The 19,753-nt window shown below is 43.6% G+C and overlaps 1 protein-coding gene across 4 annotated transcripts in view; it reads right to left on the bottom strand.

Annotated features, from left to right (window-relative positions):
- Nucleotides 1-1,562: 1,562 nt before the first annotated feature.
- HTR4 (5-hydroxytryptamine receptor 4) overlaps nt 1,563-19,753 on the bottom strand; it is a 248,757-nt gene continuing 230,566 nt past the window's right edge. For all 4 annotated transcript variants that reach the window (XM_069592379.1, XM_069592375.1, XM_069592376.1 and 1 more), the window contains one exon: nt 1,563-2,529. In XM_069592379.1, the coding sequence (XP_069448480.1) occupies nt 2,445-2,529 (85 nt within the window). In that variant the 3' untranslated portion in view covers nt 1,563-2,444. The remainder of the gene's footprint in view (nt 2,530-19,753) is intronic.

Below are 19,753 nucleotides of genomic sequence, written 5' to 3' on the forward strand. Positions count from 1 at the left end.
TGGCTGGGGTCATGTGCCCTTCTCCCTGGGAGCATCCCTTCATGATGTTGCAGGCTTTCTGGAAAAGGATGACCTCAGAGAAGACAGCAAAATACCTCTTCCTTTGAAAGCTCCAGTTCTTCTTCTGACTCTTCCACACACATGCCATATTACCTAGATTCCCAGAAGCCAGAGATTTAAGTAATGCCATGCCAGCAGCTGTCCAGATAGAGCAAGTCTGCTTGTTTTGTGAGGCTCCAGTGTGAGCATTTGGTGCATCACCCACATCATCCCAGCCCTCCTCCAAAGAGACAGCCAAAGATGCTTGTGAGACTCTCTCTGCAAAAGCGACCATCTTCCTGACAACGGCAAGGGCTCCTGTTCCTGCAATTGCTGTTCTTTCCCTGACCCAGGGTACATGTGATCTCTACAGACACCATTCATGGCTTGGCCCACATAAGCATATCCAGAGAGTCCAGAAATACGGCCCGTGACATGTTGTAATCTTTGGATCCCTGATGAGTTCAAGTTGCCACTTAATTTGGGAGACTACCACTGAGAAACATTTTGCATAAGCAGATATGCTTGCTACGCCCCTAGGGAAAGAAACATTTCACAGGGAAGAAATCCTACGGTATTTGTGTGTGCATGTATCACATTCGTATTATATAGTAGAAATTATTTACTTCGGGAGGCATTGAAGTGCACCAGCTGCCTCAAAGCTAGGATTGTCTTAGTCTTACCCTAAGAAGTCCTTTATCCTTTGAGGAAAACAAAGACCACATTTAGATAGCATGTGGAAAAGTCTGGACTTCCAAATTCACTTATTTCTGCCTTTTCCATGAAAAAGTGAAAATAAAGGAAGTGCAATTCTGAGGAGGCATATTAACCCTCAGCACAGGGAGGTTCCCATCAACAGGGTGACCGTTCAGCCTAGTTTATGTGAGATTGAAAAGTTTCCTAGAATGTGGGGTTTGGGTGCTAAAGCCAGGGTGTGGTTCACCCAGGTCTTATGTTGAGTCTGACTCTCCTGCCCCAAATTGATGGGTCCTTCCCTTGTGGATGAAACGGCAACTGTGGCTTCTGGGATCACTTAGGAAGGGAAGTGGGGACAACAGACAAGTAAAAGGGTAAGGAGAACTGGTGAGGTTAGAAACGTCTGGCACTTCTTTATCTTGTAGTTCACATTCTATACACTCCCAACTACCCACCACGCTGCCCCTTCCCTAGGCTTCCCCATAAGGACCAGCAGTGAACACTCTCAGTAGGGTTTTTATCAGCAACCAAAAGAGAGGCAACTGAAAAACCATAGAGTCTCCAGCTGAGGGGGTAATTCACCCCAACGTAAAGTCATTTGGTGTGGCTTTGACATCAGGGAAGCATCTCCTTAGGAGCTGGGAGGAAATGAGATTCCTAAACAGATGTAGAAAAATGGTAGCCCAGGAACTTCACAGGAAGGAGGCCAATGAAGTTTCCCAAGAAACTTCAAGCAACTGAGTTTCCCTCCCCAAGTCTGAATTGTAGGACAATTCTCAGCCAACATTCTTGGTAAAGGTGTAAGTCCTTTTCCCACTGTCACGGAAGGGGAGTGAATCAAGATTTATTTTGAATGACCTCACAGCAAGTCTGCCAATGAGAAAATGTCTTTAAACACACACACACACATACATACACACATCAGACCAGCTGTAAAGAGGCCTTTTGATAATGGATCCAAACCAAAACTTAAGCACAGTTTCCAAAGTCTATCCCCAAGAGGAAAAAAAAAAAAAGAAAGAAAAATGTTCATGTCTATGAACCAATAAACACTGATGCTTCACTCAAGAAAATTCAGTGCTTCCGGACAGACATCTTGGCACTGACATCAACCTAATTTCTTTGTGAGAGCCTTGATTAATTCACCCACCAATGCACATCCAGAAGATGGCCAGAATGGAGAGGAAATTAGAGTTGTTGAGTTCAGAGAGAAGACTTTAAAAGGTGGGGTAGGTGGCAGATCTTGGTCTTCCAATATTTAAGAGCTCTCAGTGGAAGAAGGGGGCCAATTGCTTGGTCCCAGATGCAAACTAGAGCAGAGACAAATTTGTGTCCCAACAAAGGAAAGAGCTTCCTTATAACTAAATCTTCTCCGCAATAGAAGCTGTGTTAGGAGGGAGTGAGCTCCTGTCCCTGGAGGTTTATAAGCAGAGACTGACCAGCCTCCAGAACACAATGGAGGACACCGCTTCTGTGTTGGCTGGGAGCCTGCATCTGATGGCACCTGAAGCCTCTTCTCAGCTCTGAGGTCCTCCACGCTCTGCCCTTAGGTCCCGTCCAACCCAGTCACCCATGTGCCTTCCCTGGGCCCTCGGCCCCATGGCCCCATGCCTCACAGGTGGTGATGAGGGTCAGGAGAGATGCCAGGGTGTTCTGTTCATGCAGACATGAATGGGAATGAATGGCTTAGTTGTGAGCCATGTCCTCAATCAGAAGCATGATTCCAGGGATTCTGGGTCATTGTGTATGGGCAGTTTCTCGAGTTCCTGGTGTCCACTGTGCAGAACTGTGTACCTAAGGAGGAAGAAAAGAAAGCTTGAGAATCTGACAGGCATTCTTCAAGTGTACCAAAGAGGGCACTCCCATCATTCTTGACGTCATTTCCCTGCACACTTCTGAGAGCTTGGCGAGGTGGGGCTGGGCAAGGGCTGGCGCTTCAGCAAGAGGGAAGAGCATCTGAACTGCTCCTTTTAGCTGAAGTCCCAGAGGAAAGGACAGGTCCAGGGTTATATAGAGTGAGGGGTAGAACTGGCATTGGTACTCAGATTTATTTCCCTGCAATAAAACCTGGAGTTCTTGTGTTACTCATTAAAATGGACCCTATATACCAGTTCAAGCAGTGTCTATTATAAATATCTCAGCAGGGGTGGTTCTAGGTTCAGCAATACCCAAGTTCTGAACTGAGATTCATAAACCACTCAGAGCCTGAAAGACAATGTAGCTGTACTTGTTAGTTGGATTTCTTCTGGTGACATTCGGAACAGTAACTCAATTAGATGGATCCAACAGCATGTTGACTCTAAGCATCAGAGTGAACTTTACTATGTGACAAGTGTTTATTGTTTTTCTGCAGTATCACACACTTGCACTCAATATGTTAATTGCATTTAAATCAGTCTTAATCACAAGTGGGTCTTGTCATCAGTAATCCAGTTTACAGCATCTGGCAGTGATTCTTTTGACATTTCTACAGTTTAGAAGGGCTATTACCTCTCATTGTCACAGCAAGTGTCAAGTCCATTTAGTAAAATAAACACACACAAGTTACTTGGCATCATATGTTGACAACCAGCTTGTCGGTGGTTTCTCAAGAATTATACTGATGCTTTCCTTTGAATTATATTAATTTATTGTTGACTTGTGTTGACTGGTTGGTAGATAGCAGATACTGTACTAAACTCTCTCCACTCTCTATAATCTGCACAACAACCCTATGAAATAAGATTATGTCTATTTTTCATTTAAGCCAAATTACACACAGCCTCAGTGACTTGCCCAAAGGAGTACAGGTAATATGTGAAGATACAACCTATCAAACCTGGTCTATTTGATGCCAACACCCATGTGCTTAACTGGTTCACACACAAGTCATGGACCAGCTATAAATTTAGAACAGTGAGTCTCAACAGAAACAATTTGGAGGCATTTTTGCTTGTCATGGCAGGGGTGATGCTAATGGTATCTAGTGGGTAGAGGTCAAAAATTCTGCTAAATATTGTTCAGTACACAGCAGACTCCCACAACAAAGAATTAACTGGCCCAAAATGTGCATGGTGCCCTGATCTAGAATAAAATGTCCTCCTAGCTGGACAGAAGCAGGTGTTAGCTGAGGAACACAAGAAGAAGGGCATGAGTCTGCTCGGTGACAGAACTGTCACTGCAGATGGTGCTAACGGAGAGCTGAGCAGCAGAACTCTGACCTGAAGAACCACGAGCGCCTGCTAGGTGAGTGCTGAGGAGAAAAGCGAAGTGGAAAGAGTTAAAGAAAGGGTTGGATCACACAGTCTTCATGAGGGTGGCCAGGACAGGTCCCAGTGAGATATGTGAGTAAAGGCTTCAGGGTTGTCAGCATTCCAGCCATACAGTCATAATCTCTCCACCTCAACACCGCTCTTCTAAGCTTGGCTTTGTGGTTCTGCAAATCAAATGCTGGCTTGTGAGCCAGCTCCTCTCATGCTCCTCCAGCAGAGGACTGGAAGCCTGGATGGAAGAGAAGAGCCTTGCTCCTCCTGCGAGCTCCCTACCTACTCCTGCTTCTCTTGAGCATCACCCCACCCAGGCTTCCTCAGCACCAGCGCTGCCTTGCAGTAGCAGCAGAAAGTCTTGTTTACAGTCTTTTCAACTCTCACATAACCAGCTGCAAAATAGCCCCTCAGAGATAGTGCCTCCTTTTCCTCAGAGGTCCAAGTTTCTCCTCTGTGCGATCTCTCTAAGTTCCTAGGTTTTTTTGTTGTTGTTGGGTGGGGGGATTACTCCTTTTGTTCTCTCAGCCCTAGAGGGAGCAGTTGCTTCTTACAGTTGCTACCTATTAAAATATTGCTTAAATAGCTGGTGTGGTTTCTGTCTTCTGACTAAATTCTATGAAATATAATGAAGAATGAAGACAGGTGCATATCAGGGAGAAAAGCATTCCAGGTAGAGAGAACAGCAGGTGCAAAGGGTCCTGAGGTTTGATTCTGTCTGAAAGGTCTGAAGAAAAGCAAGGATGCTGGGCGCCGAGGCAGAAAGAGTGAGGGGAAGAGTGGACGGAGTTGAGAGCTGAGGCCGGTGAGGTAGCTGGGGCCAGAGTGGAGGCGGAAGGGCCATGGCTTGCATATCCCTGTAAAGCTTTGACTTTCGCTGCCTGTGAGAGGTGTGAGCAGCGCCCTGACCATCTGAATGATTTCTTAGCTGGCTCTCTCTGGTTGCTTTATGGAGAACAGATGGAATGGAGTTGACATGAGCACAGGGATTCAGGAGGTTACGGCAATAATCTGAGTGAGCGAGTAGTTTGCTAATATACTTAATTCTACCAGAAGATCTAGCCTTTACAACTGTTCTCAGACTCTGTCGCGTGTGCTGGGGTTTCCCTGGCCTTGTCTCACCACTAGAGGCTGCGTCATGCAGCACAGTGGTAAAAACTGTGACTTGAGTTAGCAGACCTTTTTCCCAACCAGGCTCTACCACTTACCAGCTTTGTGATATTTAGCAAGTTATTCAATTTCACTATGCCTCATTTTCCTCGAGTGTGAAAGAGTGACAGAGACACGTCAGAGTCCTGGTGTACGGGCCAAATTACATCATGCATGAAAAACAGGAGCACAGTCTGACACAAAACAGAATCTCAAAATATTGAAGCTAAATTATTCTATTTACTTCTTTCCCTCAATACCTCATTTAGATGTGAGTATATAATAATGACAATAATTATATATGCACAGCATATATAATTCTAGGCTTAAAAATATTTTCCTCCTTTATTTCCTTTACAGGCAAAACTTAAAAGAACTCAAGATATTGAAGGCGCCCAGATCTTTTCTTTCTCCCTTATCAGAAACACAAGCTCTCATTTGGCAAGCACGGGCACCAAAGCAGCACTAATTGATTTTCCCACCCATGACTTCATACGTAGCTTTTCAGGCCAGGCAAGGTAGGCATTAAGACCAACATTATATGGAGAAAAAAGTGAAACTTGGTGCATCTGAGTGAATAATGAGCATTGTGGTAAGTGAGTGGCAGAGCCTGACCAGGACCACAGTCAGATGCCCACCTGTTTGCTCAAATTCACATCCATTGAGTTGGTGATGCTATCTCCTCCTGCCTTCAATCTTTCCCAGCATCGGGGTCTTTTTCAATGAGTTCACTCTTCGCACCAGGTGACCAAAGTATTGGAGCTTCAGCATCAGTCCTTCCAATGAATATTCAGGGTTGATTTTCTTTAGGACTGACAGGTTTGATCTCCCTGCTGTCCAAGGGACCCTCAAGAATCTTCTCCAGCATTGCAGTTTGAAAGCATCAATTCTTTGGCACTCAGCCTTCATTATCGTCTAACTCTCACATGTATACATGACAACTGGAAAAATCATAGCTTTGACTATTCAGACCTTTGCTGGCAAAGTGATGTCTCTGCTTTATAAAACACTGTCTAGGTTTGTCATAGCTTTCCTTCCAAGGAGCAAATGTCTCTTAATTTTGTGGCTGCAGTCATCATCCACGGTGGCTTTAGAACCCTAGTAGAAACTATACTAGGACATATTTTACAGATGAGAAAACTAAGACTCAGAGAAGTCAAGCAATTTATTTAAGGCCACAGTGTCCACGAGACCCACACTCTTAACCTCAAAACCCATTCCCAATCCTTTGCCCTTTTCATGGCCAATAAGCCATGCTCACTGGCAATCAATCAAGTCCACATGAAGAGGGTGCCCTGGAAGAGGCATCTTTTCATATTTATATAAAAAGATATGCTGCCATGGAATCAGGCACATCTCCACAGCAGCCTTCAACATGTCTCTCCTAAGTATGTTTCTCGTGTGCTAATGAGTGAGTTGTTTAGGAATAACAAGTGGAGGCTCCAGAGTTCCGTGGAAAGGCAAAAGCTCCTATTATACATGGGCATGTTTCCTGTTACATTTGGATGGTCCTGTCACCATCGTGGGTGATACACCCAGAAAGGAGAGGCCAGTCTGAGATTTCCTCAGTAGGACTCTAGCAGAGGGTGGTGTGTCTTACATGGTTGTCTGACGTGCAAAGGTTTCTCCAAATCTCATGAGACCTATTTTTAATTTGGTATTTTCACTTTGATAGTAAATAAGTCACCTGAGCAGATTTGGGATGATATGGTACACTATCTTATGAACTCATACTGCTTTGTGAGCTTAGGCCCGCCTGATGTGGTGACAGTGACTGGCTTTGGGCAGCGTTTTTCTAACGAGGGTGCACGAAAGCACACAATACTGCAAAACAGCATTCAGACCCTGACTCTACCGTTTACTAGATGTGTTACCTAATCAAGTAGCTTAGTTCCACCTACCTCACAGCTCTGTTGTGATAAAATCAACAACTGTAAAGACCTTCACAAAAGGCTGGACATGCAGTGGGTGCAGAAATCTTCACTGGTAAGGAAACCAAGGCGCAAAAAATATGAGACTCCCAGGGTCAGAGAAGTAGTTATGTATGAGGCAGTTAGAAATACAGGCTTTTTAGTAAGAATGCCTAAGTTTAACCCTACCTCTAGCACTGACTAGCTCTGTTGATTTACTCAAAATGTTTTGAGTCACTGTAGGTATTCAGTGAAATAACACAGAGAAAACGCTTATTAGAACAGTGCCAGTCAGCTAGTAAGCACTCCGTAAGTGTTTATGAGAACTGTTGCTATTTGATGATAGAAGTAATTCCTGAACCCAGTGCTTGATGACTGATTTGCAGAAATCCATTCTTTAATAATTAATCAAATATTCGTTCACTTAGTCACTGATCATAGGGCTGAAGGAAATCCTCAAGATGGACTTACAGGTAAAGAAACAGCCCCAGAGAGAGGTTGTTCTGAGAGACAAGAGTCTCTAGCTCAATTGGGTATAAAATTTGTTTGAAGTAAGAGCTGCAGTCTTGCAGCTGAATTGTGGAGACCAGACCCCAGATGTGTGAGTGTACCTGGACAGCTCTGAGTCCAGATGAAAAAGCCCAACTGCTGTCTCCCAAGCAACAGGAGGGCAGGAGGCAGCTCCCTTCAAGCTGGATTGCTTTCTCTCTCTGCATTAATTTACTCAAACATGACTGAAGCCACATTAGGTTTGGTAATTACCTGAGCCTACAATTCATTCACTGAGCAATTAGCATCGTACTTAGAGCAGCCTGGATGCAGTAATTAGTCGCATGATAATAGCCCCCTCTGCCTGCCCAACCTAGTATTATAAGGAAATGATTAGACTTCATAACACATGCGGCCCTCCCCCTCTTGGCAGTGCTCACATGGGGGCGCTTGCGAGAAGATGATTTAATTAAAAATGCAAGGTGCATGAGTTTAAAGAGATTCAACCCTAAGGCAAAGTTTCATGGAAGCAGGAGCACCAACACCTGGAAACAAAGATCTCATATTGGGTGCTTTTTGATGTTCAGGGGAATATGAGATTTTCAAATTCTTAGGTATTTATTCATTCAGCCACTTATTTATTTAAAAACATATTATGAGTGCTTACCACTGTGTCATGTCCTGAAGGTAACAGGGCAGTGAGGAAAAGCTACAGTCCCTGTCCGCAAGGAGCTCGTAGGGCAGTGCGGGAGACCCACAGCGAGATGGAAAATGGCCAGCCTGAGAAGAGTTAGGGATGAGTGGTGCTTGGCGGTGCTGTGAGAACATGTCATAGGAGATGTGGCCGAGGTGAGTGTGTCAGGGTAGCATGACTGAAGAAGTGAGGGAGGTGAGAGCTGAAAGATGGGTAAGGGTTAAACAGGAAGGAAGATGTTGGCTAAGGTCCAGCAAGATTAGAGGACCACAGTCCTGAGGGCAGGTGTGACCGCAGAACAGGGTGCTCAGCAGTCTAGCAGGAGGGTGAAGGCCCCAAGGCTCACCTTGCTAAAGGCCATTTTGCTCATCCTCAGAGCAGTGGGAAGCTGGCCAAGGGAACAAGAGTGGGCTCATGAGGACTTTATGATTTGGAAGACTATTCTAGCTGTGATGTGTAGAGTAGGCAGAGGTGGGGTTGCAGAGGGGGCCAGAGGCAAATCAGGAGTTGTCTTAGCTTCCCATTGATTCTATAATAAATTACTACAAACTTACTGGCTCAAAAGAATGCAAATTTATTATCTTCCAGCTCTGGGGGTCTGAAGTTCAAAATGGGTGTCAGAACCTTGACCCTAAAGTCAAGGTTCTGGGTAGAGCTGCACTCTTTCTGGAGATCCCAGGAGAGAACGCCATTCCTCACCTTTTCCGGCATCTAGAGGCTGCCCTCATTCCCTGGTCCATGGCCTCACTGCTCTGAACTCTGCTTCCACCATCACATCTCTTCCTCCGACCCTGATCCTTATAAGGATGCTTGTGATTACAGTTGCCCGTCCAGATAATCCAGGAAAATCCCCTCCCTGTCTCACTACCATAGCTTAATCACATCTACAAAGTCCCTTAGCCATCTAAGGTAATAGATTCATTGGTTTTGAGGATTAGGATGTGAACCTCTTTGGACAATATTTTGCCTGTCACAGGTAATTTTCTTTCTTTTCTTTTTTGTAAGGTGGTATATACTGAAGCAACATTGCACTCATGTATGTGCTGATCTTAGGGGCTTCCCAGGTGATAAAGAATCCACCTGCCAATGCAGGAGACACAGGTTTTATCCCGGGGTCAGGAAGATCCCCTAGAGTAGAAAATGTCAACTCACTCCAGTTTTTTTTTGCCTGGAAAATTCCATGGACAGAGGCGCCTGGCATGTGGGCCACAGAGTCCGACACGACTGAGCAACTGAGCACAGTAACATGCTGACTTTAGTTTAACATCGCTGTTATGCTTGTGTTGGGGGAGTAGGCAGTGTGGACTGGTACTCTTTATTTTTAATTCTATTTCTTAATTTTTATTGTGGTATAGTTCATTTAAAATATTGTGGTAGTTTCAGGTGTACAGTAAAGTGAGTCAGTTATACATATATATCACAGGTGATTTTTAAGGTGTCTAGAGATGTCAGACATCTGGTCCCATCACTTCATAACAAATAGATGGGGAAACAATGGAAATAGTGAGAAACTTTACTCTAGGGGGGTGGGCTCCAAAATCACTGCCATGAAATTAAAAGGTGCCTGCTTCTTGGAAGAAAAGTTATGACTGACCTAGACAGCATATTAAAAAGCAGAGGCATTACTTTTCCAACAAAGGTCTGTCGAGTCAAAGTTATAGTTTTTCTAGTAGTCATGTATGGATGTGAGAGCTGGACTATAAAAAAAGCTAAGCACCTATAAAGAATTGATGCTTTTGAACTGTGGTGTTGGATAAGAGTTTTAACAGTCCCTTGGACTGAAAGGAGATCCAACCAGTCAATCCTAAAGGAAATCAGTCCTGACTATTCATTGGAAGGACTGATGCTGAAGCTGAAACTCCAATACTTTAGCCACCTGATGGGAAGAACTGACTCATCTGAAAAGACCCTGATTTGGGGAAAGACTAAAGGCAGGAGGAGAAGGGGACAACAGAGGATGAGATGGTTGGATGAGATATCAGTGACTTGGAGATTTGGGATGGTAACAGTGGAGGTGTTGGGAAGTAGTCAGATTCAGGTTCTACCTTGAAGGTAGAGCTCATAGGACCTGGTGGTGCACTGGACATGGGGATGATGAGGGCTTTCAAGGTTTGGCATGGGCTAGGTGAAGTGTGGAGGCAGGAAAGAGCTTAGAGTGGCATCCTTAGTTTGCGGAATGGTGACTGTTCTAACAGCATCCTACATGGTAGGGATGAGGTTGCTGGGAGATGAGGCTTAGAGGAAGTTGAGGCTCCATGACTGAGGGTAAGGAAGTTGGGCTGAATCTTGCAGTAAAGGAGAATGAAATGAATACAGGTTGCACTGCGGGAAATAACTGGGACAATGGGGACACTGAGACCAGTGTGGAGGCTCGTTCCTCAGGAAGAAACAAGACAGGTCATAAGAACAAGTAGGAGCAGTAAGTCGGAGGAGAGAGAAGGACCTTGTAGAGAACAGTGAGCAGGACACCCTCACCGGTCCCACCGATTAAGAGTGTCTGGTCTGAATTTAGCCTGAAACCTAATGGGATGCCAATATCATTAATGCTGGAGCTCTCAATCACCTATGCTGAGACTTTTCTTCTCCAGGAGAAACACCTCCAAGTCCTTCAGGATTCCTCATAGACCAGGGTTCCTATTCTTTGGCTCCCTGGTTGCTCCCCTCTGCACTAGCTTATTTCTGTAATTAGAAAACAGATATTCTTGCTAAGGGACCCTGGCCTCAGGTCTTCTCTTTGATTATCAAAGGAGCCGGGATTAAAATCCACACCTATAATTCAGCTGTTTGTTTTTACACAGGAATTTATAACTACTCCAAAACAGGAAATGTTCCCTTTAACTGTGTTCGTCTCTTGGTCTCCCCACCCCATGCTCACAAGCTCACAGTTTCTTACACGTGCTTCTTTACCACAGCATACAGCCGTGGCCATGGTCTCCAGCCATTTCTTCCATAATCTAAGGACCAGTCCCCACCCCTGCAGGAGGCTCTACCTCCTGGCCGTGTGTTAGTCAGGAGGCTCTACCTCTTGGTCATGCGTTAGTCACTTAGTCGTGACCCCATGGACTGTAGCTCACCAAGCTCCTCTGTCCATGGGATTCTTCAGGCAAGAATACTGGATTGAATTGCCATTTCCTTTTCAGGGGACCTGACCCAGGGATCAAACCTGGGTCTCCTGCATTGCAGGCAGATTCTTTACCATCTGAGCTATAGGGAAGTCCACCTGCAGGCAGAATCCAAAGTTAACTCTGCTTCTATCTTCAGGAAATATGTGACCGGGGAATGTGGAGACATTATCATGGTCTTAGTGCTTGAACTGAGAATGAGAAGGGCTGCCTAGGGGAGCCAGGGAACACTCATGTGTTCATAGAAGCAAAGAAAGGTGATCTAGAAAGAGAAAAGAATAAAGCTGATATTCAGTGAAAAATAGAAATAGATTATGGTCTCAGAGAGATGGAAAGAGGAACTTAATCCCTAAAAGCACCCATGTTCCTTATTTGTCACCAGGAAGGCCAGTGAGTTTGCTATTCTGGGGATCCATGAGATGTCTCTTTTCAATAAATCTCCCTGTGTTTTTCTTCAGGAAGGATAAATGGGTTTATAGTCTGTAGTAAACATTGTGAGCTATTTAAAGCAAAGTCTCACACATTCTTTCTTCTTTCTAACAGAGCCTATCTCTGAGTATAGGCAAAAATACCAGGGGCATTACAGCTAAGGGCTTGGCCTGTGATCTTCTGATTAACAAGACTTGAAGCCCTGCTAGGGGGATGGAAAATGCTTTCCTCCTGAATAAAAGACAAGTACAATAAGAGTCTACCTTCTCTTCCAGCACTTGGTTATGGTTGTGTGAGGAAGATGCAATGTTTGGAACTGTTGCAGCTAGTTTGTGACCACAAAAGTATCATTTAGAATGAAAACTAACAGGCTGAAAAGAGCAGAGGAAAAGCATCTGGGTCCTTCACAGCGCTGTTGAATCACTGGAATAACCAATCCTAAAACTACCAAACTCTACTAAACCAAGCTTTTTATCTTGTAAATGGATAAATAATCTTATTTTTAAGTTAATTTTAGTTAGGAATTCTAGCACTTACAGGCCAAAGTATTCTGAATGACACAATGCCCACAATCCCTGTATTTCATGTCTACAATGATTTCCATATTCTACTGCATCCAAATTCTACCCACTCTTTAAGATCCATTCAATGCCACCTACTTCCAGAAGCCTTCTACACCACCCATGAGCATTTACTATCTGTAGGAACACAAATTATCTGCTAATGTGAAGTGTCTGATTGGAAATATGTCTGGCCTCCTGACACTCCTGGAAGGCAGAGCCGGCATCTTATTAAAAGAAGAATCAATCTTTTAGCCCTCTGTACCAGACCCTGTACTGAGTACTTTAAAATATTATTGCATTTAGTACTAACAATGAGTCTATGATGTTAGCACTGTTATTTTATATATTTCCATTTCACAGATGAGAACACTGAAACTCAGAGAGGTTAAGATTTGCCAGAGGTTACTCAACTAGCAATGGCAAAACCAGGATTCAAACCTAGGCATGCTAGAATCCCAAGCCTTTTTTGCTATTAGTACTTGCAGCCTTATTCTTTTTAATGCTTGCTACATAGCTCACAATATATAGTGCAGAATATCATAGAATATATAGAAATATTTACTGACTGGATTACAGAATGAGACAATTCTCCTCCACATTGCTGGAATTTATACTGATTATGAAGTATGTTGGCAACTGTTCTCCCACTGATCTTCACAGTAGCCCTGTGTGTTCACCACTAAGATTATCTCTGCAATAGTGATGGCACTTTCCATTCTCTCATGCACTATGCCATGTCTTCCGGAGGGTGGGGTGGGGAGATGTAATCCCCTCCACACATTCCTCTTTTGGAAAAAAACAGGCTGAGGGTATTTCTGGCTGTGGGTATTTCATGTCAGGAGGCCAGACATATGTCCAATCAGATACCTCACATTAGCAGATAATTTGTGTTCTTACAGATAATAAATGCTCATGGGTGGTGCAGAAGGCTCTGGAAGAAGGTGGCATTGAATGGATCTTAAAGGGTGAGTAAGATTTGTATGTGGTAGAATGTGGGAAGTCACTGTAGATATGGGATACAGGGATTGTGGGCACTGTGTCATTCAATCCTTCCATGAGGAGGATACTGAGAAACACAAAACTCACATCATGTGTTGGGTCACTTCCATGGACACCCCCTGGCAAAGCAGCTAGGAGTCTGAAGATTGAAAAAGGAATACGTCTCAGCTGGTACAGGATGGAAACATAAACCGAATGTTTTTATTTTTTCAAAAATTCATATGTTAACGGTCTAAACCCAAATATGATGGTATTTGGAGGTGGAACCTCTGGGAGGTAGTTAGGTTTAGAAGAGCTCTTGAGGGTAGGGCATCCATGATGGCATTAGTACCCTTATAAGAAGAGGAAGAAAGAACTGAGCCCTTTCTCTCCATCCCCCACCTCCACACCCTCTGTCTCTCTCTGCCATGCGAGCAGAGTGACAAGACATCTGTCTGGGAACCAAATTTGCCTCCACCCGAATCTTGGACTCCCAGCTTCCAAAATTGTGAGAAATAAATTCTGATATTTTAGTTACCTGGTCTATGATATTTTGTTATGGCAGACTGAGCAGGCTGATACAGGAGGTCTCAAGGAGTCAAAGAAAGAATGTGGACGGAGAGGAAAAAAAACAACAGTATATGTTGTGGAGACCTGGGGAGACAGGACTTTTCACTGCTAGCCGTTAATTCAGGAAAACCTAAGGCATCAAGAGAAAATGAACCATCAGGGGGACATCTGTATGTCTGTGTTCCTGTGAATCTTTTGCTAGCAACACTTCATTTATCCAAAGGTCAGTATCCAGTGACCTTAATTATCCAGAAACCTTTGTTTGGTTTGCTTGTTTTTTTCAAAGGTCTCTGAGTAATCCGAGTAGTTGTCCCAAAGGTGTGGACTTTCCTTGCAGTCTTCCTCATCTTTCCCTCAGAGAATATGTAAACTTAGTTTGCATACAACTCTAGACAGCTCCGCCCTTCTACACACAGGATGGCAAGGGAAATGTGTGACGCTACTGCAGATAAACTGATCACAGGAAACAAGGATGGGCGACATGTGCAGAGAGAGCAGAAACACAAGAATGTCTACAAAAATCAGCACAGCAGAACCCACTGGGACCATACAGGGCAGAAGAAAACACTTCAAACGCCCCTCAAGGCCTTTACAGTGGCATAAAATAACTTAATAATGGAAATTCACAGTAATGACTTTGAACAATGTTACTCAAAATCTGATTTGATGCTAGGGGAATCCAAATAAAGTCTGTGTTTCACTTAATAGTATTGGATAAATGCTCATTTTCTAGCTTTTGATGAATGTCCCAAGGTTATATAAACTGTTAGCATGAGGGGAAGCTGCGTGCAAGGCATCCATGCACACCATGTACTATCACTGAACTATCCGTTGTAAGTAACTTATTTATATGACTGTGTTGGGTCTTAATTGTGCCGCGCGGGATCTTGGTTGCGTCATGCAGGATCTTTCACTGTGGCACACAACCTCTCTAGATGTGCCTCATGACCTTAGTTGCTCTGCAGCATGTGGGACCTTAGTTCTGTGACCAGGGATCAAACCCGCATCTCCTACACTCCAGCATTCCTGCTTGAAAAATCCCATGGACAGAAGAGCCTGGCAGGCTACAGTTCATGGGGTTGCAAAGAGTCGGACATGACTGAGCAAGCATGCAGTTTCTTAACCACTGGACCCCCAGAGATGACCCTCCACTATTCTTCTACAGATACAAAAGTATTTCAAAACAAAAGGATATTTTTAAAACTGAAAGAAAAAAAAAATCAGTCACAATTATTTGTTTGAGAAAGATGGAGTTCACCACTTACAGCCAAGGGGACACAGGATGAACTGGGGCCTGGGAAAAGCCTCCGAGGACCACGGTTAACACTGGTGGAATTCAGCTCGGTCAAGTGCTCATCTCTTAGAGGGCTTGAGAAGACTGTGCGCCCCGAACAGGGAAGAAGCCCAAAACAATATTTAAAATTAAGTGATAGAAAATAAAATAAAGCTCTCAAGCCATATGAATCTTTGGTCTTCAGGTCAACAGCAATCAAGGTCCAGAAGGACCTCTGCACAGGCTTCAGCCAACAACTGTGATGTCTCCATGATATGCGATGTGTCCACTGGACTCAACGTGGCCCAGTGAGGGCAGGAGAATAAGAGAAACCAAGGACCTTTTGTGGGAAGAAGTGAATGGACAGATGCAGGTATACTCACAACACAGACAGTGACAGACTTACAGAGTACGTTCAGAGCTATACAGGAACCGGTCTATTGCAGAAGAGCAGGAAAAAGCTGGAGACAGAGGAGCAGCCACTTTTAGTTGAAACAGAAAACAGACACAGAAGTTGGGGGGAAGAAAAAAAATGCAGAGGTTAGTGTACAGGTGATCTTAGCCCAACTGAACATTCTACTAGAATCAAAGTGCCTTTAGGGGAGGGTAAGGAAGGGAACATAATTATTGCACAACACGGTTATACCATGCTATACCTCTGAAAAGCACTTTAATAGCTAGAATTTCATTTGAATCACAGAAATGCTTGGAAGGTTTACGCTGTAGGTTGCTATCTTAATTAACCAGGTCAGAAAACAGGCGCCGGGAGGAAAGTTACCAGTCCGAGAGCATCCGGGAGTTAGCATCTGAGGCTGAACCAAGGCCCAGTACCCTAAATTACCTGTTATGGTACTATGGCGCTGCTATGTACAGAAAGCCACCCTCTTTCCTTCCCCTTCCTCTTCTTCATCACTAGCCAGGCCTCGTCTTGTATTCCATACATGAATCATCCCATGTAATATTCCCATATACAACATCCCTATATATGATGTTGCACATAATATTCAAGCCAACCTTGTGAAGTAGACACTATTAACTCTCATTTCCTAATGTGGAAGCTGAGGCTTGGAAGCAGGATTGAATGTGACCAAAATAATCTGGTTAGTAAGAGGGATGGGGGATTCAGTTCTATGATCTTTGAAAACAGTTCAAGAAGAAAGGCTTAACCAAGAGAAGACTGAGAAAACACTGGAAGTCATGTTGATTGTTGCGTAATGTTGAGTAAAGTTAAAATGGTTTTGTGGGGGGGAAAAAAGAGGGAAAACCCTGATCTGACCTCAAGGCCCTCTGACAGAACCACACACATTTAAAGTGAGCATCTTGATCACAGAGCCTCCCTTCTAAAGGCTAGAGCAACCTATTCCCCATCCCCATCTGGCTAGCCTTCAGTAGATTCTGGATCAGGCAAGGAATGAAGCTCATCTTGAGCTCTGGGTCCCATTCCAAGAAAGAAAAGCCATGCATGGCTTTCTTATATTTCCCAGAGCTACTCTAATCCCCGCATTAGGAAACCCCATCCAAATACTCCTTCATACCTTCAGGGCCCCAGGTTCTAAAAGGCTCTCCTAGCTTTGCCCACCTCTTCCCTCAACAAGACATCAAATTTCACTTTTTCATGAGGCAAGAGGCCAGGTAGAAAGCCAGGATCCTGGAGTCAGAATTGTTAAGGGCAAGCTGATTAAAACAATTCCCTTTCCCTTCTCCAGGGGATCTTCCCAACCCAGGGATCAAACCCAGGTCTCCCGCATTGCAGGCAAATTCTTTACCAGCTGAGCCACAAGGGGAGCCCAAGAATATTGGAGTGGGTAGCCTAATCCTTCTCCAGCGGATCTTCCTGACCCAGGAATCGCACCAGGGTCTCCTGCATCTCCTACTTCCCTGGTGGCTCAGACGGCAAAGTGTCTGTCTACAATGCGGGAGACCCAGGTTCGATCCCTGGGTTGGGAAGATCTGCTGGAGAAGGAAATGGCAATCCACTCCAGGACTATTGCCTGGAAAATCCCATGGACAGAGGAGCCTGGTAGTCTACAGCCCATGGGGTCGCAAAGAATCGGACACAACTGAGCGACTTCACTTCACTTCACTCCTGCATTGCAGGAGGATTCTTTACCAACTGAGCTATCAGGGAAGCCCAGAATAATTCATCATAAGGATGAAAAAGCACAGACCATACCCTCTTTGCCTTTCTTCCCTCTTCTTTAGCTAACTTCCTATGGTATGTCCATGCTGAGGAATCTTTGAGAATGTAGTTGGGTAGGGCCACTTCCTCCTTTCAGCCATCTCTGGCCATCTCAACATGATATTCCCTTTCGCTCTTTTAAAAAAACATAGCCCTTTCTGCCTCTATAATTTACTTGACAATATAAACTTCCTTTGTGATAGACCTTACTGTGTCTTGTTAAATACGATTGTACATACACTTGATAGCGTGTTTCCAGATAAATTACAAGCCTCTTGTGGGAAGGAACTATGACTTACTCATCTAGCGGTTTTTACTTTACTGACCATTAGCCAAACAATGGTGGTTGAGAGTCAAATGTTCAGAATTCTAATCACAACTTCATTACTTAGAAGCCTCACAACCTCAGACCTCTCTATACCAGTTTCCTCATCTGCCATAGAGATAAAAAGAGTATCTCCCTCAGCTAGCTATGGTGAGACATGATCATATTGCTCATCATGCCTGGCATGGTGCTCATGAACTATTAGCCAGTATTGTGCTGCTGCTGCTAAGTCGCTTCAGTCATGTCCAACTCTCTGCGACCCCAGAGACAGCAGCCTACCAGGCTCCTCTGTCCCTGGGATTCTCCTCTGTCCCTGGGATTCTCCTCTGTCCCTGGGATTCTCCTCTGTCCCTGGGATTCTCCAGGCAAGAATACTGGAGTGGGTTGCCATTTCCTTCTCCAATGCATGAAAGTGAAAAGTGAAAGTGAAGTCACTCAGTTGTGTCCGACTCTACGTGACCCCATGGACTGCAGCCTACAAGGCTCCTCCGTCCATGGAATTTTCCAGGCAAGGATACTGGAGTGGGTTGCCATTTCCTTCTCCAGTATTGTGCTAGTCAAACATTAACTACAAGATTTCACAGTGACATGGACCCACATCTTTTTTCTTCCTTCAATTGGTTCTCTCTAGCCCTTCATTAGCCTGATGACATGCTTTTAATATCCTTCACAATCAAGGCTCTCCTAAGGGTTACCATAACAAGTACTATGTTTATTCTATGAAAAGTTTCAATTTCAATAACTCATATATGGTAAGAAAATTTACGAAAGAAACTCAGAAACTTTCAGTGAGCTATAAACCATCAGCTGAAGATTTAAATATCTGAGTGTCTATTTGTATGATATGCTTTCCTAGAAATCAGACAATTAGTTCTTGGCTACTCAAACAGTAGGAGCCAGGATGTTTCCGAGTGCAAGAGGAACTGAGACACTCCATGGCTCTGAGCTTCCACAGTTCAGTAGTTTCCAGTATTTGTGTGGTGTTGAGATTACACATAGGATAATACAAACTACTATAAATAACTAATACTACAAATATATGTTAGACCTTAATAATTACTTAATTAAAAATTTCATTACTCTTACATTACTCTTACTCCTTACATCCTTTTAAATGTGAGTAACAATATTGTTTTTCTTGGATATAACCCTTAATGAGTTTAATGAGCAAATTTTGGGAGTGCAATGTATAGGTAAGTTATAGACATGTCTGAAATACTGAGCAATTCTAGGGGAAAAAAACTTTCCTTATAAAAATCTCAGAAGATATAACCTTACAAACACTTTTTTTTTGTGCTGCTGTATACTTAAACGTGGGGGATGAGATTAAAATTACACATTGCAGAAATGTTAAGATGAAATTTAAAATATTCATATAAAATTAAAATTTAGATTTTCATAAATTTTATAAAATGTTTTAAAGACCTTATTCCCTGTCACTTGTCCATGTCAGCCTTGCTGAATAGTTTTCCTGTGACCTCTGGCTGTTTGAATTTTTACTGGCTGGAGTGTTTTGTTTTGTTATTGAATATAACAGAAGTATTTTAATTTTAATTTTTTTTACTTTACAATATTATATTGGTTTTACCATACATCAGCATGAATCCACCATGGGTGTCCACGTGTTCCCATCCTGAACCCCCCTCCCTCTTCCCTCCCAATACCATCCCTCTGGGTCATCCCAGTGCACTAGCCCCAAGCATCCAGTATCATGCATTGAACCTGGACTGGCGATTCGTTTCATATATGATATTATACATGTTTCAATGCCATTCTCCCAAGTCATTCCACCCTCTCCCTCTCCCACAGAGTCCAAAAGACTGTTCTATACATCTGTGTCTCTTTTGCTGTCTCACATACAGGGTTATCGTTACCATCTTTCTAAATTCCATATATATATGTGTTAGTATACTGTATTGGTGTTTTTCTTTCTGGCTTACTTCACTCTGTATAATAGGCTCCAGTTTCATCCACCTCATTAGAACTGATTCAAATGTGTTCTTTTTAATAGCTGAGTAATACTCCATTGTGTATATGTACCACAGCTTTCTTATCCATTCATCTGCTGATGGACATCTAGGTTGCTTCCATGTCC

This window comes from Ovis canadensis, chromosome 5 (assembly GCF_042477335.2).
Source record: "Ovis canadensis isolate MfBH-ARS-UI-01 breed Bighorn chromosome 5, ARS-UI_OviCan_v2, whole genome shotgun sequence".
NCBI lineage: Eukaryota > Metazoa > Chordata > Mammalia > Artiodactyla > Bovidae > Ovis > Ovis canadensis.